This window comes from Eutrigla gurnardus (assembly GCF_963514095.1).
Source record: "Eutrigla gurnardus genome assembly, chromosome: 11".
NCBI classification, from domain to species: Eukaryota; Metazoa; Chordata; class Actinopteri; order Perciformes; family Triglidae; genus Eutrigla; species Eutrigla gurnardus.
The window spans coordinates 5,480,402-5,504,869 of record NC_139925.1 but is presented as its reverse complement, the minus strand read 5'-3'; the positions used below and the strand labels follow the sequence as shown (position 1 = coordinate 5,504,869).

General features: G+C 41.9%; 2 protein-coding genes across 7 annotated transcripts in view; one reads left to right on the top strand and one right to left on the bottom strand.

Moving 5' to 3' along the window:
* The window catches only part of arid4b (AT-rich interaction domain 4B), a 35,621-nt gene extending 31,450 nt beyond the window's left edge, over window positions 1-4,171 (bottom strand). For 5 of the 6 annotated variants that reach the window (XM_084021084.1, XM_084021086.1, XM_084021088.1 and 2 more), the window contains exons 1-2: window positions 4,035-4,171; window positions 1,783-1,831 (exon numbers count right to left, since the gene is read on the bottom strand). In XM_084021084.1, the coding sequence (XP_083877210.1) occupies window positions 1,783-1,788 (6 nt within the window). In that variant the 5' untranslated portion in view covers window positions 1,789-1,831; window positions 4,035-4,171. Of the gene's footprint in view, window positions 1-1,782; window positions 1,832-3,484; window positions 3,663-4,034 lie in introns of those variants that run through there. The other variant, XM_084021085.1, reaches the window with a different exon arrangement.
* Window positions 4,172-4,695: 524 nt separating this feature from the next.
* Window positions 4,696-16,561, top strand: ggps1 (geranylgeranyl diphosphate synthase 1). Its single transcript, XM_084021561.1, has 4 exons — window positions 4,696-4,991; window positions 6,212-6,304; window positions 8,009-8,079; window positions 14,955-16,561. The coding sequence occupies exons 2-4, from the start codon at window positions 6,232-6,234 to the stop codon at window positions 15,756-15,758; spliced, it is 948 nt and encodes a 315-aa protein (XP_083877687.1). The 5' UTR covers window positions 4,696-4,991; window positions 6,212-6,231; the 3' UTR covers window positions 15,759-16,561.
* Window positions 16,562-24,468: the final 7,907 nt, after the last annotated feature.

Here is a 24,468-nt window from a genome sequence, read left to right as displayed (position 1 = left end):
AGATGTCTGCCAGGTGTATCTGCAAAGATCCCTGCTGTATTGTGCGTTGTACAGCCCACATTTAGCTAAGCCACCAACTAGACACCAATGAGCTGTACGGCGCCTTAAAACACACCTCATCCAAACTCAAAAACAAGTGGCAATGTATGCAGGCTCAAAGTCAAAATGGTCATGGGCACTAACAGCAAGAGTGTATTGTGTTTTCACCATGTAGCTTTATTCAAGCAGTCACTATGAAATTAAGCAGCAAAGCTAGCCCATGCTATGAATTAGGTGACCCAGTTGGTTTCCATGCAAGCTGTGCCAGGATGCTCTCTGTTCACTGGAATGCATTTCTTGTCATGACAATGAGAACACCATTGTTTTCCTGTGACATAAACAATTTACTACATGGCCACAAATCCTCACGCAGCTCCAGTCAGCGCTACGAGAAGGACAAGTATGAATGCATGCAACAGAAATGGTTCTGAAGTAGAGAAAAAGAAAAGTTTTGCACCGGATCAAAAAATATTTCTAGTTTTTAAAAAAAATATATTTTTACATCCCATGATGCTCTTGCTGGCATTTTAATTGGATACTTTGGTAGACTGCTGGTAGCGTGGCGGTATGGTGTTTAACCACATTAAGCACAACATCATTAGGTCCAAAGTGACAGACTACAAATCATTACAAGAGCAGCGTTTAATTTGTCCACCACTAATCTCCAATCACAAAGTGCTCATGGCTTCTGTGTGCTTTATTCTTTTCTCATAATCCTGTTACACCATATATTATGTGTGGCAAGGAAACATCCTACACAACTGAAAAATACAGACTCTTGTCAAAGTTCCTGTATGTAACATATTTAATTTAAAAGTGAAACAAGCTTGCAGGTTATGACTCTACCAATTGCATTAGTAGAGCATTACAATGTAACTTTTCATTGATATCCACATTACTGATTACTTATCAAAAATCTCACTGTGTAAATATTTTGTGAAATATTGTTGCAGTGTTGATATTGGTCAAATACATTGTGATATTTGATTTTGAGCACATCGTCCAGCCACATGGCAACACATAAGTTAAGACACAACAGCTTGCAGGCATAACAGCCACAACTATGAACCATTGAAACTAAACTATGAGAAAGCTTACGTCACAGCCTTTACCCAAACAATGACATCTGCTACTTTTCCAAATTGAATCGGACTGGACAAAACAATATCAGGGTTTCTGATTATTTTGAAGATTTCACAGCTCATTTATTCACTCAGTCATTGATTCATAGTCATGCATACACACAGCATACCTCTAGCCTGAATTTCAATGAGACAGAAGTCTTTTCAAATGAAATGCACACATGTCGCGACATTTCCCAGCCCTTGTCTCTGCATGCAATTCAATAACGTTGCATAACAAAGCACAACATCAAAAATTACAATTCCCAATTTGTGTTTGCAAATACAGCTGGAGCCACTGGAAACTCAATATCATGCTTGTCAAATAAATGAATTACTCTGGCCTATGTCCAAGACACTTGCCTCGCTGTGTTTGAACAAGACAGAAATTGACATTTAGCAAAAGTTCACACTAGCTTTATTCATGAGAGTCAAAACAAGGACGAGGCCATGCATATAAACTATTGATATTGCATTTGACATTTTGTCTTTGATTCGCGCGGTTATGACATGTTTATACTGGTGCGAAATGAAGTTAGAGCCAAGACTAGACAATGCAGAAGTAGCAGCGTTTGAGTGGCATTTTACACAACACAAGAAGAAAAAAATAAACGAAACATACCTTCATCTCTCGATGAGTCCTCTAGGTAACCGGTGTACCGAATGTGAGGCTGAAACAGAGGTTGGAAAGGAGCTGTTAGGCATCACAGACTTCAGTCTGCCACAACAAGACACACTTATGTTATGATGACATCACTTCTTCTGCCACACTGCTGAATGCTTTAAAAGGGGGGGGGGGGGACTTGACTGCTTAAAACAAAACAAGCATTGAATCTAATTTCTGGGACTGTGGGGGGTTCTGAATCGGGGCTGTGGTTGATTTAAGAAAAGTTTTTTTTTATTATTTATTTAAAAAAAATGTCCTTCTCTTAAATAATCCTGGCTAAAGCTGATATGTGATCAAGCCCCCCTCCAAAAAAATATAGTAAACCGTGGTGACCACTCATTCGCAGAGCCCCCACCCCCGAAAGCCGTTTATGTAATGCCTCCAAGTGTGCCGTTAGTCAGCCAGACTTGTGGCAACGAAGGGCGAGCAAAACACACGGTAACTAGTCGCCGGCTTCCCCCCCTCGGTCTGCACAAATGTCCGGATAATGTAGCGGAGTGGTAGACGCAGTAAATAAAAAAATAAATAAAAAAAGAAGCTGCACGGTGCTCGGTTTCTTTCGAGTACGGCAGCGTGGTGTCTGCACCGCACTGACTGAACCACTACAGCAGAGGATGACGCCATTTCTGTAGCTTGACAGTCGGCTAAAAAAAAAAAAGGAGACCACTTCAGCTAACAAACACTGGGAAATTACGGGACCGGTGGTCGCCATTCACCTGCCACTGTCGGAGCCATTTTCCTCTTGGTTGTTTTTATTTTAGAACGAAACTGCCCAGAGACGGTTCATTTTCGCGTCTCTCTCCCCCCCCCTTGTCTCGGTGCTGGAGAGTAGCACACACACACACACGGAGGGATAATAACACCGCTTAGGGGACGGCCACCAGACCGTTGGAGAAACGTCGTGTTTCAAAAGGAAAGAAACTGCGTCAAGTTAAACGAAGTGAGGACCGACCACGCGGCTCTTATTAAAAAAGTCACTTTCATTTTCTTCACAAAATGTTCTCCTCTCCGTATCGACTGGTCTGGCGTTTTTTTTGGTACGCCGCCCGAGCGAGGTCGCTTCTGACAAAGACGACGAAACGGTTCGCAACAAGGTCACTTTGCAACGCGGCGACATATTGCACAAAATAATAATGCTTTTTATTATATATATATATATAATAAAAACAAGCCAAGGTCGCAGCCCCTCGTTTGTGGCTTCTCTGGTCGCGGAGGATACAATGTCATCCGCCCAGACAATTTGCTAGACCCAAGCCGCTGCAAAGTGAGTGATTGACCACCACCATCGAGAAATAATGCACATACACAGCCCGAGCCTCGGTCGTCTTTATCCCCCTTCCCCATGTCCTAAAACCCCGTCGAGTCCATTTAAAGCTCTTCGGTGAAAGATTCCTGCCCAGGCAGTTTCTAAAGCGATGGTGTTGCCAGTTACGGAAATGTGCAAAAAAAAAAAAAAACTAGTCACGCACACACAGCATAAAATAAATCCTATCTGGCAGAGAGGAAAATAGTCCACATCGCAATCTGGCAACATAACTGATCAAACGGGAGAGTTCCTCAGCCCGTCTTGGTCCAACCACCACTGGGCAAGTACATCGTGAGGAAGCTAACGATACTGGTTGGCACACAAGAGAAATACAAACAAAATGCCATTTACCTCCGTTTTAGTCGACAAAAAAATAAATAAAAAGATCACATCCCCCGCAGCGATGTCGAGCGTACACACAAGTCGCAGATGGTTTTACGTGTAATATCACTTTTGACGGCTATTAGGGAAACACCATGACAGGCGCAGCTCGACGACAACCTCTCCGAAAAGGATTCCTCCGCTCCAACAACACACAACACTCGTCCGGCAGCCTCGAAACTATCCAGCCCCGGAGTAGCATAACCTTTCACTGTGCTCATCAGCTTAATTTGGCTGGCTACAGCATAACTTTGTTATCCAGCTGACCAAGTTTTTTTCCTCCCCCCCCCCTCCTCCTCTTGTAATCTCGGGCCGTCAGCTTTTTGCTGTTCAGTCGATCTAATTCATTCATTCCCTCCCACCACCCCCTTTTAAAACACACCACAAGCACTAGTTAACAAGTTAGCTAACGTCAAGGTTGGCTCGGTTAGCAGCAGGCGGAAAGCAAGCTAACGTTCGTGAAGAAAGAAAAAAAAATGTTCAAAATAGCGATGTCTTTGCCGAACAAAAGCAGGCTTACCTATGCTGTCAAGTTGAGAAACAGCTCTGGTTTTCGACGGAAGCGTATTAGTAATCCATAGGAACATTTATGTGAGCAATCTGACAGGTTTTTAGCGTCGTCCGTTGGTCCCCCGGTTGATGTTGGATGCGGATGGGTAAAAGTCGTTTTCGCAGAGCGCTGCTGTTTGCCTTGTTGAATAGCTCCTCTAGCCTAGCTCTTTCTGTGAGCCTTTTCCCCGCCTACTGAAAAATGATCGACGTGCGCATTTGTCCCGCCCCTTTTCCCAGTTACGCCCGCCCATTGGTTGGCACAGTGAGACGAAACGCCTTAGTGGCACACGATTGGCTGATCGAGGAGAAAAATATCTATGGTAAGGTGTACGAAGTAATCCTACTGGGTTGTTCTCACAATGAGAGAAAAAAAGCTGAAAAAACTACAACCCCCATCTTCGGAACACATGTGTGTGTTCGATATGTATTACAGCCTGTCCCAAATGAGACGTATGCGCACTATTCACGTTTCATAATAGGATAGAAGCTTTTACCGGACAATATAGAAATATAACTGCAACACACAATGAGCGCGACACCCATGTTACGTCCCCCACTCTCTCTGCGCATGCTCCGTAACGACACCAGAGCTATATAGGATAGGTTGCTCATCAAAACTAGCTCGCCTTGAAAAGTATCTGTACAGTGCGAATCCATAACAGCATTAGCTTAGCATAGCATCCGGTGAATTGGGCAGTAAACACACGGACATAAAAATGATGTGATAGTGTGGAGGTGACTGTCACATCGTGTGCCTTAGTCGAGCAAGCGTTGAAGCGGAGGTTTTTATTTTTAAAAAAGAAAAAGAAATGCTCAACGGTGTTTTTTGTCGGCGCGTTTATATTAGCTAATGCTAGCTAACTAGCAGTCTGGCTAACAGGAATTCAGGACCGGCAAGTCAGCAGACTGACGTGCGGAAGCCAAGGTGGGTGGAAACGAGGACACTTTAAAAGGGAATTGGCTAACTGTCACAGAAGCAGTGTTCGTACTCCTCCGTGTACGTGTAGTATGGGTCACTGTGTAAATTAATTTTAAATTATTAGTTGTTTCCCACTTCAAGGGATGCACATTGCAACATTAGGGGACAGTTTACTGCAAAAGAAATATTAAAACTTGTTTTCTTACCATGTATTTAACAGTTGTTTTCATTCAAGTTCTGTTTAAAGTGAAATTGATATATCTATAACGTTCATGGGACATGACCTAGATTATGAAAGTTGTTGGCACTTTTTTTTTTACAGACAAGATGAGGATAAAAGTTTGTATTTATTCATTATTTGGTGTGCAGTTTACACCCAATAATGTATACTTGTATATATACTTGTACACTCAGTTATAGGCTGTGTTGGATCGTATAGTACCCATTAAACTAGTGACTATCGACAGAGAATAAGTGTTTGGTTGTTTAGTTTCTGATGATGATGATGATGATCACAAGCTGTCACAGACTACCCATCCTTTCTATTTTTATTTCTACATGACTTTTCACTTCTTTGTGTGATTCAATAGTAATGTGATTGTTTGTGAACTTCCAGCCATGTGATCAGCGAGTCACCATGCACAAGGGGATTTCATGGCTTTACATGCCTTTGAAATGTATTGCATCTCGTCATCAAACTGTTTTTATTTAGATTTCGTCAAAACCTTTTAACCTCTTGTTTGGTCTAGATGATTTAGATAATTGTTAATATAAAAGCTTTAAAAACAACGCATGTGTTTGAATTATGTGCTTATTTAAAGTACAACAGAAGGGTGAAGGTATCACGTACAAATAAATGCCCATACTATTATGTATTTTGCTGTGTTTGTGGAGCAGCATTTTGCAGTTATGTCTCTGTCGTCAGTTACACCAGGTTGGCTTTCGAGTCGAGACATTGTTCCTGTCGTGTCAACACACTCTGCAATTTCTTCAACTGCAATTTTAGCAACTCAACACTTCCCAATCTGTCAGTTAAGAGCCAGCTTTCAGTTTCGGGGCTGAAAAATAATAGATACAAGTTACCCAACATGAACACAACACAGATGAGAAACAAACATGTTGACTTCTTTTTTTTTAGTGCGATGGTGTGCTTGCACAAAGCCTTTTTACTTTAACAGCGCAATGTCAACTTTATTATTTACATTTTTTTATGTTCTTTGTCTTAGATTTGTGTAAATTTGAGGCAATGGACGGCAACTCTGAAGACGCCTCTGAGCGAATTCTGCTGGAACCATACAAATACTTGTTGCAACTACCAGGTGAGTACACTCAGTGACAGGCATGCAGCTAAAAGGCCATCAAAAGCCATGTATACTGCTGATGAGTCCTAGAGCTATGTGAAGCTCTGACCCACTTGCTTCCTGTTGGTCGAACTGGATTATAGCGTCGGCAAAGTGTCTAAAATGATGAATTCAATGAAAGGCTTCCGTGTACACACAGCAGACATAAACACCATGCATGATGCATAAGATGAGTTGTTGGACAATGCTCACACCTAGATTTGTGTTATTAGAAGATGCGTTATTGATGTGGCAAAGTTGCCTTAAAATTAAACGGCAATAAATTCATCCTTTGTCGCGTATTGAGTTAAGCTTTTAACCAAACATTTTGTTTTATGTGGTGCGTTTGGAACATAATCACTGACTGACAACTGACTGAATATAACACTATAATTACAAATTGTCATGTTAAGGGTGCTAAATTTGACATTCAGAGCAGAGTGATTGCCTCCCCAAGGCTCTCAACATGGTGACATGGTTTCAGAATTGTAATACTGAGAAATCGCTATGTTGTGCATGTTTAACATCCCCTTTTTTGTCTACACACTCGCTGCTGTTGAGGAAACATTTATTTGTTTTTTCAGTTTTGATTGGTCACTTAGTCACTTCTCCACTGACTATGTGGGTATAAGTTCTGACGTAATGTCAATATGTCATTATGATCAAATAGGACAAGTCCTAAGTCCTCCATTAGTTGAGATGTTGCCTCTTTTGCAGTGTCACCGTGTCATTCATGCTCATAAATTAGATTATTTTAAAGTCTTGCAGCAGGCATCGTCATTAAAGAAAAACTCCAGTATTTAAACCTGGGTCTTTTTGTCATATGTTTGTCAAACATGTAGGTTGGCATAAAACTCTCATCACTGTTTAGCTTGTGGATGTGAGCACTCGGCTGGAAATAGCTTTACAGCAGAGTCAAATGGGCTCAAAGAATAACCAGCTTTTAATCTGGTGTTTGAACAACAAAAAACTTCCTGTGCCTTATTTAGACTAGCTATAGGAATCATGTGCTTTTTTTTTTTGACATCTCAGTTACTTGAGTCAGGTCACATCCCACCTCCACTGTTGCCTAAACAGAGCTGTGTGCCCAGCGGTGTCAAAGTACAGTCTGCTCACAAGTAGAAGTACAGATACCTGTGTTCAAAAAGACAAAAAGTACAGGCCCTGAAATGTACACAAAGTATCCCCATAAAGGACATTTCTACTGGCTGTTTTTTGCAAGGATAACTGAATCTTGCATACTTTCCCCTCAATTGCATTAAAACTAAAGGAACAAGTCTAGTTTTAAAAATAAATACTCAAGTAAAGTACAGATGCCTGAAAATTCTACTTAAATACAGTAATGGAAGTATTTGTACTTCCTTACTTCCCACCTCTGTGTTCGCAGGTATAATAAACAAAAAGTTAATCTTCATCTAGATGTTCACATAACATGTGATAGTTGGGATGGATATATCTACCACCCACCTGCTGTGTTTTTATAGACTTCAACAAAGTGTGCATTTTCAAATATCTGGGACATAAGGACACAAAAAAACATACTAATGTAATGAATGAGCTGAAGATATGCAACAATCATTGTGAAGGATGCATTTACGAGGCCAGGCCTTTTCCTTTTCCTATGCATCCTCCAGTACATTTGTCTTTAGCTATTAAAACTTGTGTTTTCCGCATTCTTCTCAGGAAAGCAGGTGAGGACAAAACTGTCACAAGCATTCAACCACTGGCTCAATGTTCCAGAGGACAAACTACAGGTGAGAAATCAGCCTTTCTAAGCCTTTTAACATTCAGAGTAATCTTGTTTTTTTTTTGTTTTTTTTTGTTGCAGTCAGATCCAGCAACTGTGCTCATTCCCAATCAGCAATTTCTTTCGTAATCCATCCACAGTGTAGAGCAATCGCTGAGTTTATTCCTAACTGAATGTAAATGTAAAGCTTGGATGTAGAACCTAAGAGTGTATTCCAGGAGGTTGTTAATGCAGCTGGGGATCAAGTGGAATTAAATCAGAAACGGTGGGCAATGCTTTTAAATAAACCCAACACTCACCCTTTTCTACACATTTGAATGCATTTTGTTTCCATATAGATAATGCGTGTATTTATCTCGAGTAAGGAAATATAGCCTTAATGCTGAAGCTGCATTAAATCATTCTAAAAGAATGTGATTTAGCTAACATATTTGCAAACAATTATTTACTTAAACATCTAGCGGACAAAAACCAACAACCTCAATTTGTTGTGGATTTGTTACTACAGAACTAGCGAGCCGATTTGAATTGGATGTAATCAATCGATGGACTGTTTTTAAGAGGTGATTGTGAGGTTCGACTACTTAAAGCCGTTGTCCATTAGCCCATTTACAGACCTCTGAATTGCCGCCCACATCACACATTTTATGGAGCCGAGCAAATAAAATAAAAAAGGTCTGGTGTTGCAACAGCACAGCAGAGTTTCTTCCAAACTTAAATAAAGAACAACGAAGGAATAATTTACATAAAACGTTTCCTGTATTGTTGTTTATTATCAAAATAATATTTGTACACCAGCAGCATGGTAGAAATCTTTAAAGAAAATATATCTGGTATTATAATTCAAGTGCAAGTCTTTAACAACACTTTAGCAGTAATTAAACTTACACTAAATAATGTGTTTATAGTATACAAACGTAGAATTTAATTGAATATATCGCCTCCATTGTCATCGATATCCAATCCAACTATTTCAGGCCTGAGTTTGGTATCGGTGCCATTAAAACAAAAGGAAAGAGAAATAACGTCAACAATTGCTATTGTTGGTTATAATACACAGAAGATGGGAGACGGGACCTTGGTCTGATTATAGTTTTTCCATAATCACTGCATACAAACTTCAGTTGCAGTAGCTGCTGTTTGTAATCCAGGGGGATCCAGTGAGCACGACGGGGCTCGTTACCAGGATAATCCGTTCATTTTATGCTAATATTATTACACGATAAAATGAATTTAACACTGTTTGGGAGGTGGAATGATGGTGCTACAGTAAGCATGGTGGCAGACAGCCCCATTTAGCCCTTAAAATCAGTGTTGAGCTTTAGGTCTTTTTAATGACGTATGTGAAGCTCGTGGCAGCGAATTGTTTTTACTGCACAGTATATTCCAGACGGTGCAGTAAATGTTGGCGAGAAGGAGATATTTGGCAGCGTTTAGGGATTGTTTGTTTGTGTATTTTAAGACATAAACCACCCTTCCCACTGAGACTTACTGCTTTTTCAGCTTCGTGTGTTCATGATCACCTCTGTGACTAAAGGATTAACATGATTCAATTCACAGACGGCTTCCCGGGCAAACTTGCCGCTCTACTCATCCATCCATTACAGTTGTTGTTGTGACACATTCTTGGATGCTGCCCGATTCGATTCCAACAGTCGCATCGAGACGCACGCACATATAGCAGGCTGATCGGCATTCATGTGTTTCCTCAGTCAAGATTGATTTCAAATTAGCCATTTAAGGGATTTATTGGCGTTATTGAGCAGGACCCTCGCCGCTGTCCGCTCGGGGAGATTGGCGCCGTTGACCTTATTATCCTGATAGCATCAAAATTGCATCGGCTGAACACTGGTCCTGTGTCCTGTAATGAAAATATGGAGATTGTATTTTTGTGAATCCACATGCCTTTCGCAGCGCAGAACGCTTAGTGCCGAGCCTGTCCAGTCCGATTAGATTTGCCGTTCAACAGGTTCCCCTTTGTCTTGAATGTTTTATAAACCCTCCCCAAGCAGAGGAATCCCGGTTCTGCTCAGAGGTCATACTGTTCTCCCCAGTGGTCATCCCATCACCCAGTGCACAATAAAAGTCCTCCAACGATGTGATGACCGGTTTAAAAAAAAAAAAAAAAAAAAAATAGCTGCATGCATTTGAGTAATATAGCAGTCAGTCATTCGTGAGGATTTATTAAATATTCTCCGATTCTGTCGTGTCGAAACCACACTTTACATCAGTAGATGGGTATTTAATCACAGCTTTCACACCACTACTATTGCAGTTCTTCAAACGAATGAATTCAATTTGAAATGCAAAATGAATAAAACCAATGACTCAACGCTCATTTTTGATTATTTTCACATCACAAGTGCTGACATTTTCAATTCAAGGGCACATACGCTTCTTGAGGCTACAATGACACCTTTTTAGAGTTCTGAGTTTGACTGATGGGCTTTTGATTTGATGAGTTGTGGACAAGCTGGCGGTTCAAATGGCCTACATTTATATGCAGATTGTAACCAAATCTGCTTCAGTTCTCCTGATGATTCCACTTTAGACAGATTTTCCTTGTTTGGCACATCAAAGAACTATCTTCCCCTCTGACTCCCATTGTCTCCCCTGTGCCCTCCCCCCCCCTCCTCTATGTAGCAGCTCTGTAAACTCCCGCTGAACCCATCATGCAGACTGAGAGCACTCCTCTCGTCATCATTAGCACACTGCTGCCAAGAAGTCGCCGCCATGGAAACAACCATGCCTTCAGATAGATGGAGGCAGTAACAGTGGCGCGCTGTCTCATTCCTTTGGCAATGATTATTTCATTCGTTTTTTATCAAACCCCCATATGCGCTTCAGTGAAAGTGTAGTACATAACAGGTTGTGGAGTTTGGGGGAAATCATTTGCCTTGTGACATTTAGCTGACGGGCTTCCTTCTGTTCTCTGTGACAATGTGGAAGGGTTAGCTTTTATATGTCTTCTGTCTTTTACTTTGAAAAACATGTCATTCATGAGCTGACAAAGGCTTAGAGCTTGTAGTTTTATCTATTTGAAATCATATTATCCATTACAGCTTTCCATAATATTGTCATACTGATATAGGAATAAGTGAAACATAAATAGATGATAAATTAAATTAAATAATCAATAAAAAAAACATTATTTTTAAGGGCTATTCAACTATATTCAACTGAGCCTGACAAATGAACTCCTTTTTGCTAATTTGTGTTTATTTGGTTCGATTTCTGACGTGCACTACTGCAGATATTTCACATATATTTCTTCAAAACATAAGATAATAAAGATCTATGCTCGTTTCTCTGGGCGCCTGCTCATGTTTTTAAAGGGGGAGAGGAAATAAAAGGGATGCTGAAGAACATTTTGTTGTAACAAATTTCTTGAAGTCAAGAAACAGCCACATACACTAGTCTTGCTCCTCGATATTGAGGCTGCTATGAAACCCAAGTGTGCATCAAGAACGGTTAATTTCCAGAAAGTTTCTCGGCGACAGAGAAGCAGAGCGTGCACGTAACCATAGTAACTCTCTGTCAATCCTGCATGCGTGTGCACGGTGTGTGAGAAGAGAGGCAGCGACGCCGACTGAGATTACTCTGATCAGCATGCATGGCAATGAATTACAGTCGAATAGATTTGTGTGTATCTATCACTTTCACCCCGATGGTGTTAATCACCTGCTGCTGCTCCGACTCGTCGGCCCCTGTCACACTGATCGATCTGTGGTCCGCATGCTGGGTCATAGATGAGGAAAAGCCTCGTTTCACCCTGCAACTGGTAGTCATGCATTTGTTTGTCACTGCGTGAGAAAATTATTTTATTGTGGCAAAATGTCCGTTATTTGCTGGATGTCTTTCCTTCGGTTTTTTTTATTTAATGGAAGTGGAGTCGGGCTGCACGGTGGTGTAGTGGGTAGCACTGTCGCCTCACAGCAAGAGGGTCCCGGGTTCGATCCCTGGGTCGGCCCCGGGTTCCTTCTGTGTGGAGTTTGCATGTTCTCCCCGTGTAAGCGTGGGTTCTCTCCGGGTTCTCCGGCTTCCTCCCACAGTCCAAAGACATGCAGGATGGGGATAGGTTAATTGGTGACTCTAAATTGCCCGTAGGTGTGAATGTGAGAGTGAATGGTTGTTTGATGGACTGGCATCCTGTCCAGGGTGTACCCTGCCTTCGCCCAATGATAGCTGGGATCGGCTCCAGCCCCCCCGTGACCCTAAATACAGGATAAGCGGTAGACAATGGATGGATTGATGGAAGTGGAATCGGTTTGTTCTGGGGACAACAGGGGTAGGTAGGGGTTGTTATTATATTGCCTTGTCCGTATGGATAGTGGGAGTTTTCAATGCATTGGCCAGCCGTAATCACCACTTAAATCTCAAAATAAATGTCTTCTTTTGTAACCTTAGAGATTAGGTTTCCATCTCGTATAGGGGACCCAGATTTTTGGGGTCCACCCGTTGTACGTGAATAACTCGGACTTGGCGGTTGTCCACTTGAAATACCTCTCCACATAGCTTTACCCATCTTCCCAGAGTGCATGACCAGAATGTGTGGAGATGATTTCTCTTCTGCGTTATGCCCATTTTTGCCATTATCTGCGGTGTTTGAAAATATCTGGCCGTTCCACTTGAACTCCCACCACGTGTTTTGATCTAGTTAGTGTGCTACGGAGCATATTTCCATCCAGTCCTCCTCGATATCTCTGGTTGTATCTCATCTTACCACTTTTTTTTAAATTTGTAAATCTGCCAATAAGCAAGCGATTACCCTTCCCATTATCTATTTATTTAGAATTGATCTGCTTCTGCGGGAGAAATTGCTCTGAGTAGCCAAAAATGAGGATTGTATTTCTTTTCATATTTCTCAGGTGAAAATAGTCCACTCTCCCGTTTTCAATCTTTTATTTTTTTTATAGAGAATCATCTCAAAGGGGAAGCTAGAGGTTGCTGAGATTGGCTTTTTTTCAGTTGTGTTAAGCTGTTGTGTATCTGTGAGATATCCCTGATCCACACTGTCTGAGCTCCTGGTTGTGCTGCCCAAACATAATAGCTAACAACTGGCGGTCCTCGGCCTCCTGCCATTTTTTAGAAAGTTTTGCAAAGTTTTAAGTCTGACTCTTGGACGTTTCCCATGCCAACCGAATCTAGAGAGGTAGCTTTTCAAATGGATAGAGTATTCCTGTAAATGTGAATGATACAGACTGACTTTAATCTAGCTGCCTCTATGAGAAAATAATGAGGGACCTGATTGCAGGTTATCATATCAAATGTGATGTGGAGGATCTCATTACTGCTGGATAGTATTATAATACGGGTTTTAAACGGGTCAGATATCTGGATACAACCTGTAATGTGATGGTTATCACTGTGACAGCAGTAGATTTTATGGCAGTACTCTATTATCTACTTAACAAATTGAAAACACACACTTAACATAAACCCAGATTAAGATTATATTGTGGCGTCTTGTGGTTGTGGATATCTGCCACATTTAGTCATATTCAAAGACGACGGCTGGTGTTTTACATGAATGAGAAAGCATTTTTGAATGAGTGGTGTGTGTGATCATGTGGGACGACCATGTTTAAACCGTGGTCAGACATCAACAGTCTGACTCTCAGGGATTACTGTGTTTACCTCCACAAGTGTACCTGAGTGAGACAGGTTTACGTGCACCTTTAAATGACTCGTCTGTTTCAGAGTTATTTCCCCGTATTATATATTGGACTCGGTACACTTGTTTGGAGTCTTGGCATTCCTAATGGATCACTGATTGTAGCTCTGGCAAACAGAGTGAGTTTCTCCATCAGTAACCTCTGGGGATAATCAATGAAGTCTTGCGGAGCAGTGAAGGAACTCGGCACTTAAGTGGCGGCGTTATACAGCGACGGTCTGACTGAGTGTCTCCAAGGAAACGAATTAAAGTCCACAACTTCAACATTTGTGGTGTTCGGGTTTTTGATAACTCTCGTTTCTACCCGAGGCTTCGAGTCTCGCTTTCTGCCCTTTCCTTTATCCCGACGGGGAATTGTAATTCATAGACCACTGTTTGCAATGAGCCTTTTGAATCTTGTGAGTATGTTTTTGGCAATAATCCATTTTCTCCTTCAAGTGTGCATTCATTGTAGCTTCCCCCACAGCCCCCCCTCCTCCCTTGTAAGTGGCTCACTGAGGCTGCAGGGTGAGCAAGTGTCGGGGACCCTGCCGAAGGAAAGGTTGTGTTTGGCGCATAGACTGCCCAACTGGCCCAGCCTTGGCCATCTGCCTGACCCACTGAGCTTCTCTTTGTGCTGCCCAGACCCATACAAACAGCTTTCATTACCAGGCCACACCACTTGTCTATTAAATCAGCAGAGCACTACAGCAGGCTGTATGGCCAGCTAAAGACAGCGGACGCCTGATTGTAACCCTGGCTGACCTGAAACAAAGCCATTTTTGGTTAAAGAAGATGGCATCCTGCTGGGGGACAGAGCCCACGTCATTCTGTCTGTAGGTGAGGTGATGGTGTACATTTCCTCTAAACTCATCAAGCACACTGTTGCCTTCTTTAAGCCACGACCTCTTGAGACTAAATCGACAGCCGGTCCCGTCAATCTCTGAATCTGAACCCGCTCCAGTCTGATTCTGCTGAACTCTTCCTTCTCTCTGATTGACTCCCTGCTTTGTTTCAGCAACAACAATTTTGTCTGCTGACAAAAGACAAATCAGTGGAGCAGTGCAGGCAACAGTGTATGCATGGCACCCTCTGCTGTATACAAGCTGTAATGCATAATTTATACAATCTGTCTGTGATACTAGTCAAGAGTAGGGAAAGGAAGTTTTCTCAACATATGCATTGTTAATTTATACAGATTACTGATGAGATTTGTTTGCCACGTTCAGGTGATCATCGAGGTGACGGAGATGCTGCACAACGCCAGCTTGCTCATAGACGATATCGAGGACAGCTCCAAGCTGCGGCGGGGCTTCCCGGTGGCCCACAGCATCTACGGCATTCCCTCCGTCATCAACTCGGCCAACTACGTCTACTTCTTGGGCTTGGAGAAGGTGCTGACCCTGGAGCACCCCGAGGCCGTCAGAGTGTTTACCCGGCAGCTGCTGGAGCTGCACCGGGGTCAGGGCCTTGACATCCACTGGAGGGACACCTACACCTGTCCCACCGAGGAGGAGTACCGCAACATGGTGCTGCAGAAAACCGGAGGGCTGTTTGGTCTGGCGGTCGGCCTGATGCAGCTGTTCTCAGATTGGAAACAGGAACTGAAACCCCTCCTGGACGCGCTGGGCCTCTTCTTCCAGATCCGCGACGACTACGCCAACCTGAGCTCTCGCGAGTACAGCGAGAACAAGAGCTTCTGCGAGGACCTGACGGAGGGCAAGTTCTCTTTCCCCACCATTCACGCCATATGGTCGCGCCCAGAAAGCACCCAGGTGCAGAACATCCTAAGGCAGCGCACGGAGAACGTCGACATCAAGCGATACTGCGTGGACTACCTGGAGAAGGTGGGCTCATTTGCCTACACCCGTCAGACTCTGCGGGACCTGGAGGTGGAGGTCTACCGCCTCATCAGGGAGTTTGGGGGAAACCCTCAACTGGAGAGCCTTGTCAAACACCTCAGCCAAATGCATCGTGAGGTTGAAGCCACAGCGGGGTCCAGAACCGAGCCACACTCCAGCCAAAACCACTGACCTCATCCACCTCTCGCTGCTACACGACTCGCATACTAGCCACGCAAACACTCCACTAACACAGAAGCTTTGCTAAAGCACAGATATACACATTCCCCCCCAACAATACTGGTATGTTACATTCACAAGCCATTAAATTAATCACTAAACTTGAGCTCTTGGATTCTGGTAGACCGCTTTGGCTGCATTCAGCAGCTGGGAGTCCACAAAGCAAATGTTGCCTTTCCTTTTTGTGTGCTAGACGGCATCCTTCAAGTGTTGCTGAACAAAAAAACACCATATTTTTGTTTCCAAATTGTTGCTGTGCAAAAAACAACAAAAAAAACAACTTCTTACATTAATTTTGTTTGCTTTTCTGAAAGAAAAAAAGCTTAAAAGCCTTCCTTTTCGTGCATACAAATGTTTTTTTATGTGTTTCCACCAAATTAAAGTAGTTTATCCAGAGCTGAGTGAATGTGGGGTGTATTTTCCCCCCGTTTGAAATAAGATTTCCCCAGCGGATGATGTGTGATTAGGGGATCCTTAATCATGAAGCTGCCAGAGTGCCAATCCCGTTGAAGAGACCTCTGCAACTCAATTGTGTACTTGTTATGTAACATGCTGGCATTATATGCAAAGTAGTGTGCTGATGTTTCTGCTCGGCTGTATATGAGTTCTCTGATGTTCTGGTGTATTGCAGACTGTGTTTCCCATCTGCCTTCAGATTCAACACAGCTCTTCCTACATCTCTCTAAAAGCTATATTTGTAACTAAATGCTGTGCTGCAGGTAATACCTTTTTTTTTTTCATCTATTGAATAAAAAAACAAACCTTTTAAAAGATGACCTGTGGGCTCGACTGACTTTAAAGTAAACATCTTCTACTATCTCCCCGTGTGGCTTCAAGGCCAATTTGGTTTCCACTGTTTTGAGGTGTTTAAGGTGATTTGGGGAGGAGAGGGACGCTTCACTACAGATGAGCAGCACCATCTACTGAGCACACGGGTGTAGTTGAAAATCAAGATGTAACACTTCACGCCCTTATTTAACTAGAAGGTCATTCATAACGCGCAATCAAGGTCTCGGGAGGATTAATTGCGCAATGTTGCGAAAATTATCCCAGCAGTTCCAACTAACGTAAACAAACGGAAGGCCTGGCCTCCGTATAACAATAACAGAAAGAAATATTCCACTTACAATTAATGAATCACAACCATATTAAATCCCTTTGTATTGTGATGACAACACTTGAGCGTGAAGACAGGCGCGCTGACGCGTCATGTTTCTTTTTTTTACAATACAATTAAACAATACTTTAAACACACAATTAACCCTTGCAAAGCCCAGCGTTCATACATCCCGACACTTTACTCCAAAATCAAACAGTCCAAACACCAATCAAGTCCCGAGTTCAAGCGTGAACACCTGAAAACAAATGTTTGCCTCACCGTTTGTAGAGACGCCGCCGTGCGTATCCAATTACGCAGCGCAATCCCTCCACGAACGCACGTAAGAACATATCCTTAACTTCACTCCAATGATCCCCAAAAAAAAGGTAATCCACAAGAAGAAGTTAGTTCCAGAAAGGGTCACAGTGATTTTCCAGCAAGAAGGCCTCAGACACGCGCAGGTTCACCATACCGGAATTAGGTCAACCATTTCCGGCGGGGCGAGCGCTCTCCCCGTCCCCAAATAAAGTCAACGCAATACAAGTCCTATCCACAAACGCACGTTCAACATCATTGGCCGACCATCAAATTCACACACATGGCATATTAGTCAATGAGGAAAAATAACAATACATATTTATAATATATACATAATATCCTCATTCATGTCGGCCAGTGAAAGATGACATTATCTCTACAATGTGACCAACAAAAAGTTGTTTTGTTGTAGCAGTTTCTTACATCTGATATCTAATTTAGGATCACACTCCCAGACATGTACCCTCTACACACACACACACACACACACACACACACACACACACACACACACACACACACACACACACACACACACACACACACACACACACGCGCACACACACACACACACACACACACACACACACACGAGGCCATGTGGTGATCCTTCAAGGCAACTGATACTTTTGTAACTCCATGCTGAATATTATAGGCTGCACTGGATGATGCAAGTTATTACATGATTTCCTGCCACTGGCTTCCATTTGAGGGACGTTGGCTGAGTCTCACAGGCTGGCTGTCATGTGACATAGTTGGCGTTTGTTTTATTTTTTTACTTTTGCGTTTCTTGTGAAATACAGGACACCAGTTATCTAAATCCTGTATTATCTGCTGCTTCTGTTAATACTGCTGAGTTTTTCCTCAGCTGGTGAAAGAAGACGGAGGCTATCTGTCCCAGACAGCTCTGTTGACTCACTGAAGCTCTTGACAGCTGCAATTCAATTAATTATGTGTCTTTCAGGTTGAATCGCGGCTTCCTCCCAAAAAAATGCATCTATTCATCAAAATGTCAAATTCTTGATAATCTCGGGGACCCGTTTCTTTGCTAATTTTGCTTCCAGGCAGCCACAAGTGCAGGGGGAAATGTGATGCAAATGCAATTCTGATTTGATAAACAGCAGAGAGACGTATGAAGTGGCTGTTCCCAGAGCTGACTTAAGTCCATCACAATAATCAAAGCCTCTCACGGTGCCTATTTCTTCTCTCTCTAGGTTGGCTAGATTGATTTTTCTCCACCCACGGTGTCTGAGTTCTGTTTGAGAGCAAAACAGAATAGCTTTTGTGTGAAGAGCGACATGGCTCACTCACTGCCTCCCTCATCGTCTGCAAGCTTTGGATTATTTATCACTGGGCTGTGCTTTTACGTGTTTGTGTTGCTTGGGAGCTCTCCGATTGATATTTCATAAATATTCTTGTGGCAATAACAAGATGGAAATAGCTGCTGCTTGTCCACCTTTCCGCTGATTTCGGTCGTCTTTGGAGATTCTGCTGAGTTGAAATTGTAACTTTCTGGAGTTTGATTTTTTTAATATTCACGAGGGTAGTTTTCTTGGATTGCTGCATGCTGCTCTACACATTGAGGCTGTTCTCTGTGGAGGCTGCTAAGCAGCTGGCAGGATGTTCTATTCCTCTACACTAGCCTGCGAAGAAAACCACAAACATGACGTGACTCAAACTGGTTGTAGACCATTGAACTGATGGTCCCCATTAGAAAATCATCCGTTCCCTGCTACATATAAGAAATAAGGCTCTCTGAATAGACAAAAAACACTTTGTGCAACAGTGACTATGGATCTCTATAGGAAAGAAAAATAAGCTAATGTCATTTTTTTTATTATTATTATCCTTTAATATCACCTTCAATGAAACGCTTCTTTCATATCATATTCATGTCACGTTTTCCAGAACAACGCGTGTTCTCATGCATAATTCTTCCAGAACTCACACACCTCGGTGCATCCTCGTGTCCCGTTGGGGATTTAAGAGGAATAACAAAGTACTCGCTCGTTTCCACCTGCAGTCACCGTCGCCTCCGTGAAACTGAGAAGTGTAACGGGACACATTAAAGGAGAAACTGTAAATTCAGTTTAGTCGTCGTCCAAAACAGTTGTAGGATATTGTCTGAAGGGAGCTTTCTTTTCTTTTCTAAGATTATGTTTAGGGCTTTTATAAGGTCGCCCGTCTGAGGGAGCTTTCTAATATCCGAGACCACGATGATGTCAGCGGAGTTATCTCGGCTTGGATTTGGAGATTACAAATGAACAACTGAAATCCTGTGATACAAACTGGGGCGCCGAGTTTGAAAGATGAAGACGCTTATCAGGTAGAAGTCTAACAAAACATGCTTATGAGTTGCATTACGGAGTACTACGCAAACAAAAAAATGTAATCATAAGATAAATGCTTAGTATAAACAAATAAAGTAAACTTTACTGGATCCCAAAAGTAAGCTGTGTGCATGAGTAAGACTTTTACAAGTCCCCTGAACTGTGTATGTTTGTTTTTTTAAATGTATTACAAATGCATTGAACAAACACATTATATTCATGTAGAAGTTTGCATCAATTTAATCAAATTAATTTAATTTAATAAAAGTATTTCATGTATTTATGTTGCACTTATATAATAAAATTAAATGGTAAATATACATATAATTGAAAAACTTTGTTTTTTATTGCCCTATTGGGAATAAAAGTCAGGATATCGACGTCTGCTGCATCGCTTCAGTAAAATGAACCGAACTGAGGTCAACCGGGTCCACTCAGCCGATGGTGGCATTTCTTCCATATATGGCGTCACATCGGGTTACATCAAAATGACGGAGCGGTTTCCAAGAATCTCATCATCGGGCCGAGGAGCTAATTCATGATCCTCTTAAAGCAGAATGAGTGTCAGTAATGGTTCGGTAATAACTGAATGACTAATTATCTTCCACAAACACTGCCATAGTAAATCTGCCACGTTACTGCGGCGAGGGGGCTCGAGGAGGGCTTATGAAGCTCCATGATTCACTCAGTATTACCATCACTTTGTCAAAGACGTGTAATTACGCATACTGTCTAATAGCCGGCCTCCTACCAACGAGCCGTCTTCCTCGAGCCACAAAGTCACACAGCTGTGCTCTGCCAATGTTTGCAAAAAGAGAGGGGGAAAAAAAGTGACAGCCATAACCTTACCAGTCTGACACCGCTATGCAAATGAGATGGGGAGAGAGAGAGAGGGAGAGAGAGGGAGCCGTGGGTGCTATCTCTGAATTGGGAATGAAAATGTTGCCCCATTAGGGCATAGTTATGCGTCTAATAATATCGCCTCATTCCTGTGAATCAGAATCAGTCAGAAATACTGGTTATAGATGCCGGGTGTCATGAATAAATGATTTCCTCCTCGTTTTAGTGCACACAGAGGAGGAGGAGGAGGAGGTGTTGGAGAAGAGGAGGCTGATTGACAGCGATGTCTAAGGCTCTGCGAGGAGAGTTTAAGAATCCGGAGTTGTTTGAATGAGTATGCAGATGCACGCCACTCATCAGACCGGGAGCTTTCACTTCCACAGATCTGGTACAGCTGAGCCCCGATCTGCATCAGGGTGTCTTCACTTTTGACACCGTAGGTACATTTGGATTAAATCTGTAATGTGCTGCTATGTTTCCACAGCGCTCTCCCATTAGACACATTTTTATTTGCTTAAACAGTTCAAGATGTTTTCCCAAATGGTCTGAAATGGTGAATGTGACGTGGGATATTTGCAGCAAGAGCAGGATTTGTTGGGGAGGACATACTGACACCTATATATTATATATTATATTATATATATGGTGCATCTCTGTGTCTGTTCACTGCTAATTCTGCTGCAGCAAACTGCATAATATTCTTGGAGGAGGTTACACGCCCAAGGACTTCTCATGTTTGTGCATGAGCAACATTAACAGTCTGCCGACGCCTCACTCAGCACTCTTAATTATTCTTTGTTTAGGGTCGGCCTGCGCTGTAGTAGTAGTGGTAGTGGTAGAAGTATATTGTGATCATATATATGTGATTTGTGGATCATAGTTTTGTCATCAGATCCACACTAACTCCCCTAAACGTCCTTGCCTGTGTCAGCAGCTCACTGACCGGCCTTCTCCAGTAGACAGCAGGCTTTTAATGGACCGATATTTTCATGTCCGCTCCAAGAAAACAAGAGTGTCTGTGTATTGATTCATTGATTTTATTTTGTTTTATTTGAACAGGTGTGCTCATAGGCCGCCCTTTATTATGATTTTTTTCCACAAGGTATACTGTGACTTCTTTTTGACATTTTATATCATGACCTTTTTTCTGACTTTTTTTTTAAATTCTTCAACATACTATAATTACATTTTTATAACTTTTTCCCGACATGCTATAATATGACTTTTTTTCGACATACTATACTATGACTTTTTTTGACATACTGACTTTTTTTATAACTTTTTTTGACATGCTATACCATAACTTGCGACATGCTATACCATGCTATTTACAATGACTTTTTATAACATTTTGGACTCTATGAAACAGAGGAGGATGCCGTCAAAGCTACAAGTCATCCTCAAAGTCATCAGTCAAAATGTCTCCACTCCACTTCATGACCTGCTCGTCAAACACAGGAGTACACGAAGACTCATTCCACTAAGATGCACAACAGAACACCAGACACTCTGAGTCAATATGCCCATTTAACCATCACCAGCTGCTACCTCATAACTGCTGATAACTCTTATGTACAATGAAGAATAAAATGGGAAAAAACGTTTTTTAGACATGCTATTTTATAGTATAGTACAGCATGTCATGTCAAAAATGTCATACTATAGCACATAAAAAAGTAATGAATGAGTCATAGCATAGTATGTAAAAAAAGTCATATTTGAACATTTCGAAGAAAGTAATAAAAAAAAGTTGTACATTATTTAAAAAAAGTCATAGTATAGTATGTCGAAAAAATGTATACATAAAGTCATAATTGTATGTTGAAAAAAGTTATTAAAAAAATCAGTATATCCTGTTGAAAAAATGGCAGCAAAAAAGAAAAAGTCATAAAAAAAGTAATAGTAGCAGACATATTTCTAAGTTAACGTTATACCATATCGTATGATAATTATCAACCTAAACACTGACAATAAAATAGCATGAACAAATATTGCAACAATCTTCCTTTTTCCCATTTTAATGTTAACTAACATCCAGTTTATAATCCACTCCTAAGAACATACTGGGAAGATGCTGAGTGTCAAATGGGCAAAAAAAGACTCAAGTAAAATTACGTGTCTGCCAGACATGAAGAAAATAAAACGCAAATTTGTAATGTCAATATATTCTTGTACTCAATCTGCAGCGCAAGATGAGTTTCTGAGAAGAGGCGAGACTCGAGATGAAAAGGATTTTATAAATACAATTAACTCGAGCGCCCGAGTCCCCCCCCCGTTTCCTCGGCGCGCTGCTTGTCACAGGCTAAACGGATGATTGCACTTTCATGGCAAAATATTAATAGAGTGAAAATAAGTCAGTGGTTCAGGGAATTGTACTCTCGTCGTCGCTTAGAAAAGATTACACACTCGCTTAAGGGCAGGGACGATTCAAAACGTGTGTGGTTTATTTATATCGAACATATGGATGAATCAGATATTCTCAGCTGTGATCTCTTCATTACACCCTGCTCGGTTGTCATAATACTGTTGGTTTTTGTCCTACTTCCCTCTTTAAACATCCAGCTATGTGGCAGCAGCTCCCCAATCAGAAGTATTGATCTCTCCGAGGAGGGAGTCTTGATTGATCACTTCACACCACCTCACTCTTGCTTATGCGTTTATTCCTCATAATATGAGGCAGATTTTTTTTGTACTCATTATGAAAATAGCCCACGTTGTATATTGGCAGGAAATGAGGGGAGATGAAGTGTAAAAAAAAAAAAAAAAAAAAAAAAAATGTGGCAGTTAAATTACAAGCTTTGGAAGACTCAATTTTTTTCGGTGAATGTTGTACAAATTTGCCTGAAGTTATTACGATGTGGTTGATTTGATTGCCCGGTTGGTTGAGTATGAACTACAGAACAAAGGAGGCAGAAGATTTGGAGCATAGCGCCGAAAAAAAATACTCATAACTCATACATTTTACATCGGTGAGGGACACTATCCCCACAGCGCTCATCAAAGTTCAGACAAATTCAATAACTTCATCTTCTAGAGAAGCAGTGGAGCAGAGATGAGGAGGGGTTTTTTTCTCTCTCCATCTGCGTGTTATTTCAACGCTTCTCGCTCGCTTCACAATGAAGGGCTTCGAGCCAAATCAGCGAGAGAGAGGCTGATGGGGGTGAAAACCGCTGTTGTTATCTACGTGGATGTGACTTTGTTATAATGCAGCTGGCTGAAAGAGAGGAGGCGTGAGGATGAGATGGCGAGGGAGGAGGAAGAGGAAAGAGGAATGTGCTCTCCGATGTCAGGTTAATTGCAGGAATGTATTTCTTGGCAGGTAGGACAGGCCTAAATAAAACAAACGACATGCATTACCATTAGTATAATACTCAGCATCATCTTTCATTATTTACAAATATACACGGAGGCAAACTAGTGACTCAGCATCAACCTGGTGGCTATACCTCCAACAAACAAATCACTGCAGCGACTGAAAGCTCCTCGGTAAACAGCACATTTGCTTCCCTTTAAAAAAGAAAGGTTCAGTGTGTACCAGCTGATGTCTGGATGTGTTCAGGCCTATCGATTTAACACGAAGCCACGGATCAATTTGAGGCCAAAAACACTCCACAGGTTTCCCTGTTCATCATTCCAGTGGTGTCCGGCTCTCGGTCTCAGGAACAAAACAAACAAAAAAAAAGCAACACCGATAGAAATCAAAGTGATTTCATATTCCTTTTAAAGTAGACGAAAGCCAGCTTTTGCTAACAAAACGACGGCTGAACAACGCTTCAGGGCTCGATGTGGATCCGACATCGGCGAGCATCCCACCCCCCGAAAAACAAACCACAAGAGGGACATTCGTGTCTCTTAAGTGTTCTTTATTACCTGTGAGGTGAATCTGCGTTCATAAAACCAGCGTCTGTTCCAAAAACACACCACTCTGCATCCATGTGGACTTACAAACGCTGTGACGCCTAACGGATACGGTGAGGCCACATCACTATTCGCACTATGACATTTTTACAGTACAAACTGTGTGTGTGTGTGTGTGTGTGTGTGTGTGGTGAGAAAGGTCGTGAAACTACAAAAT

Bases quoted from the DNA above. Each gene is read 5' to 3' on its own strand.
- ggps1 (XM_084021561.1), top strand. From the start codon at position 6,232: ATGGACGGCAACTCTGAAGACGCCTCTGAGCGAATTCTGCTGGAACCA. The intron at 6,305-8,008 runs GTGAGTACACTC...CATTCTTCTCAG, and splicing joins ATACTTGTTGCAACTACCAG to GAAAGCAGGTGAGGACAAAA. The intron at 8,080-14,954 runs GTGAGAAATCAG...TGCCACGTTCAG, and splicing joins TTCCAGAGGACAAACTACAG to GTGATCATCGAGGTGACGGA.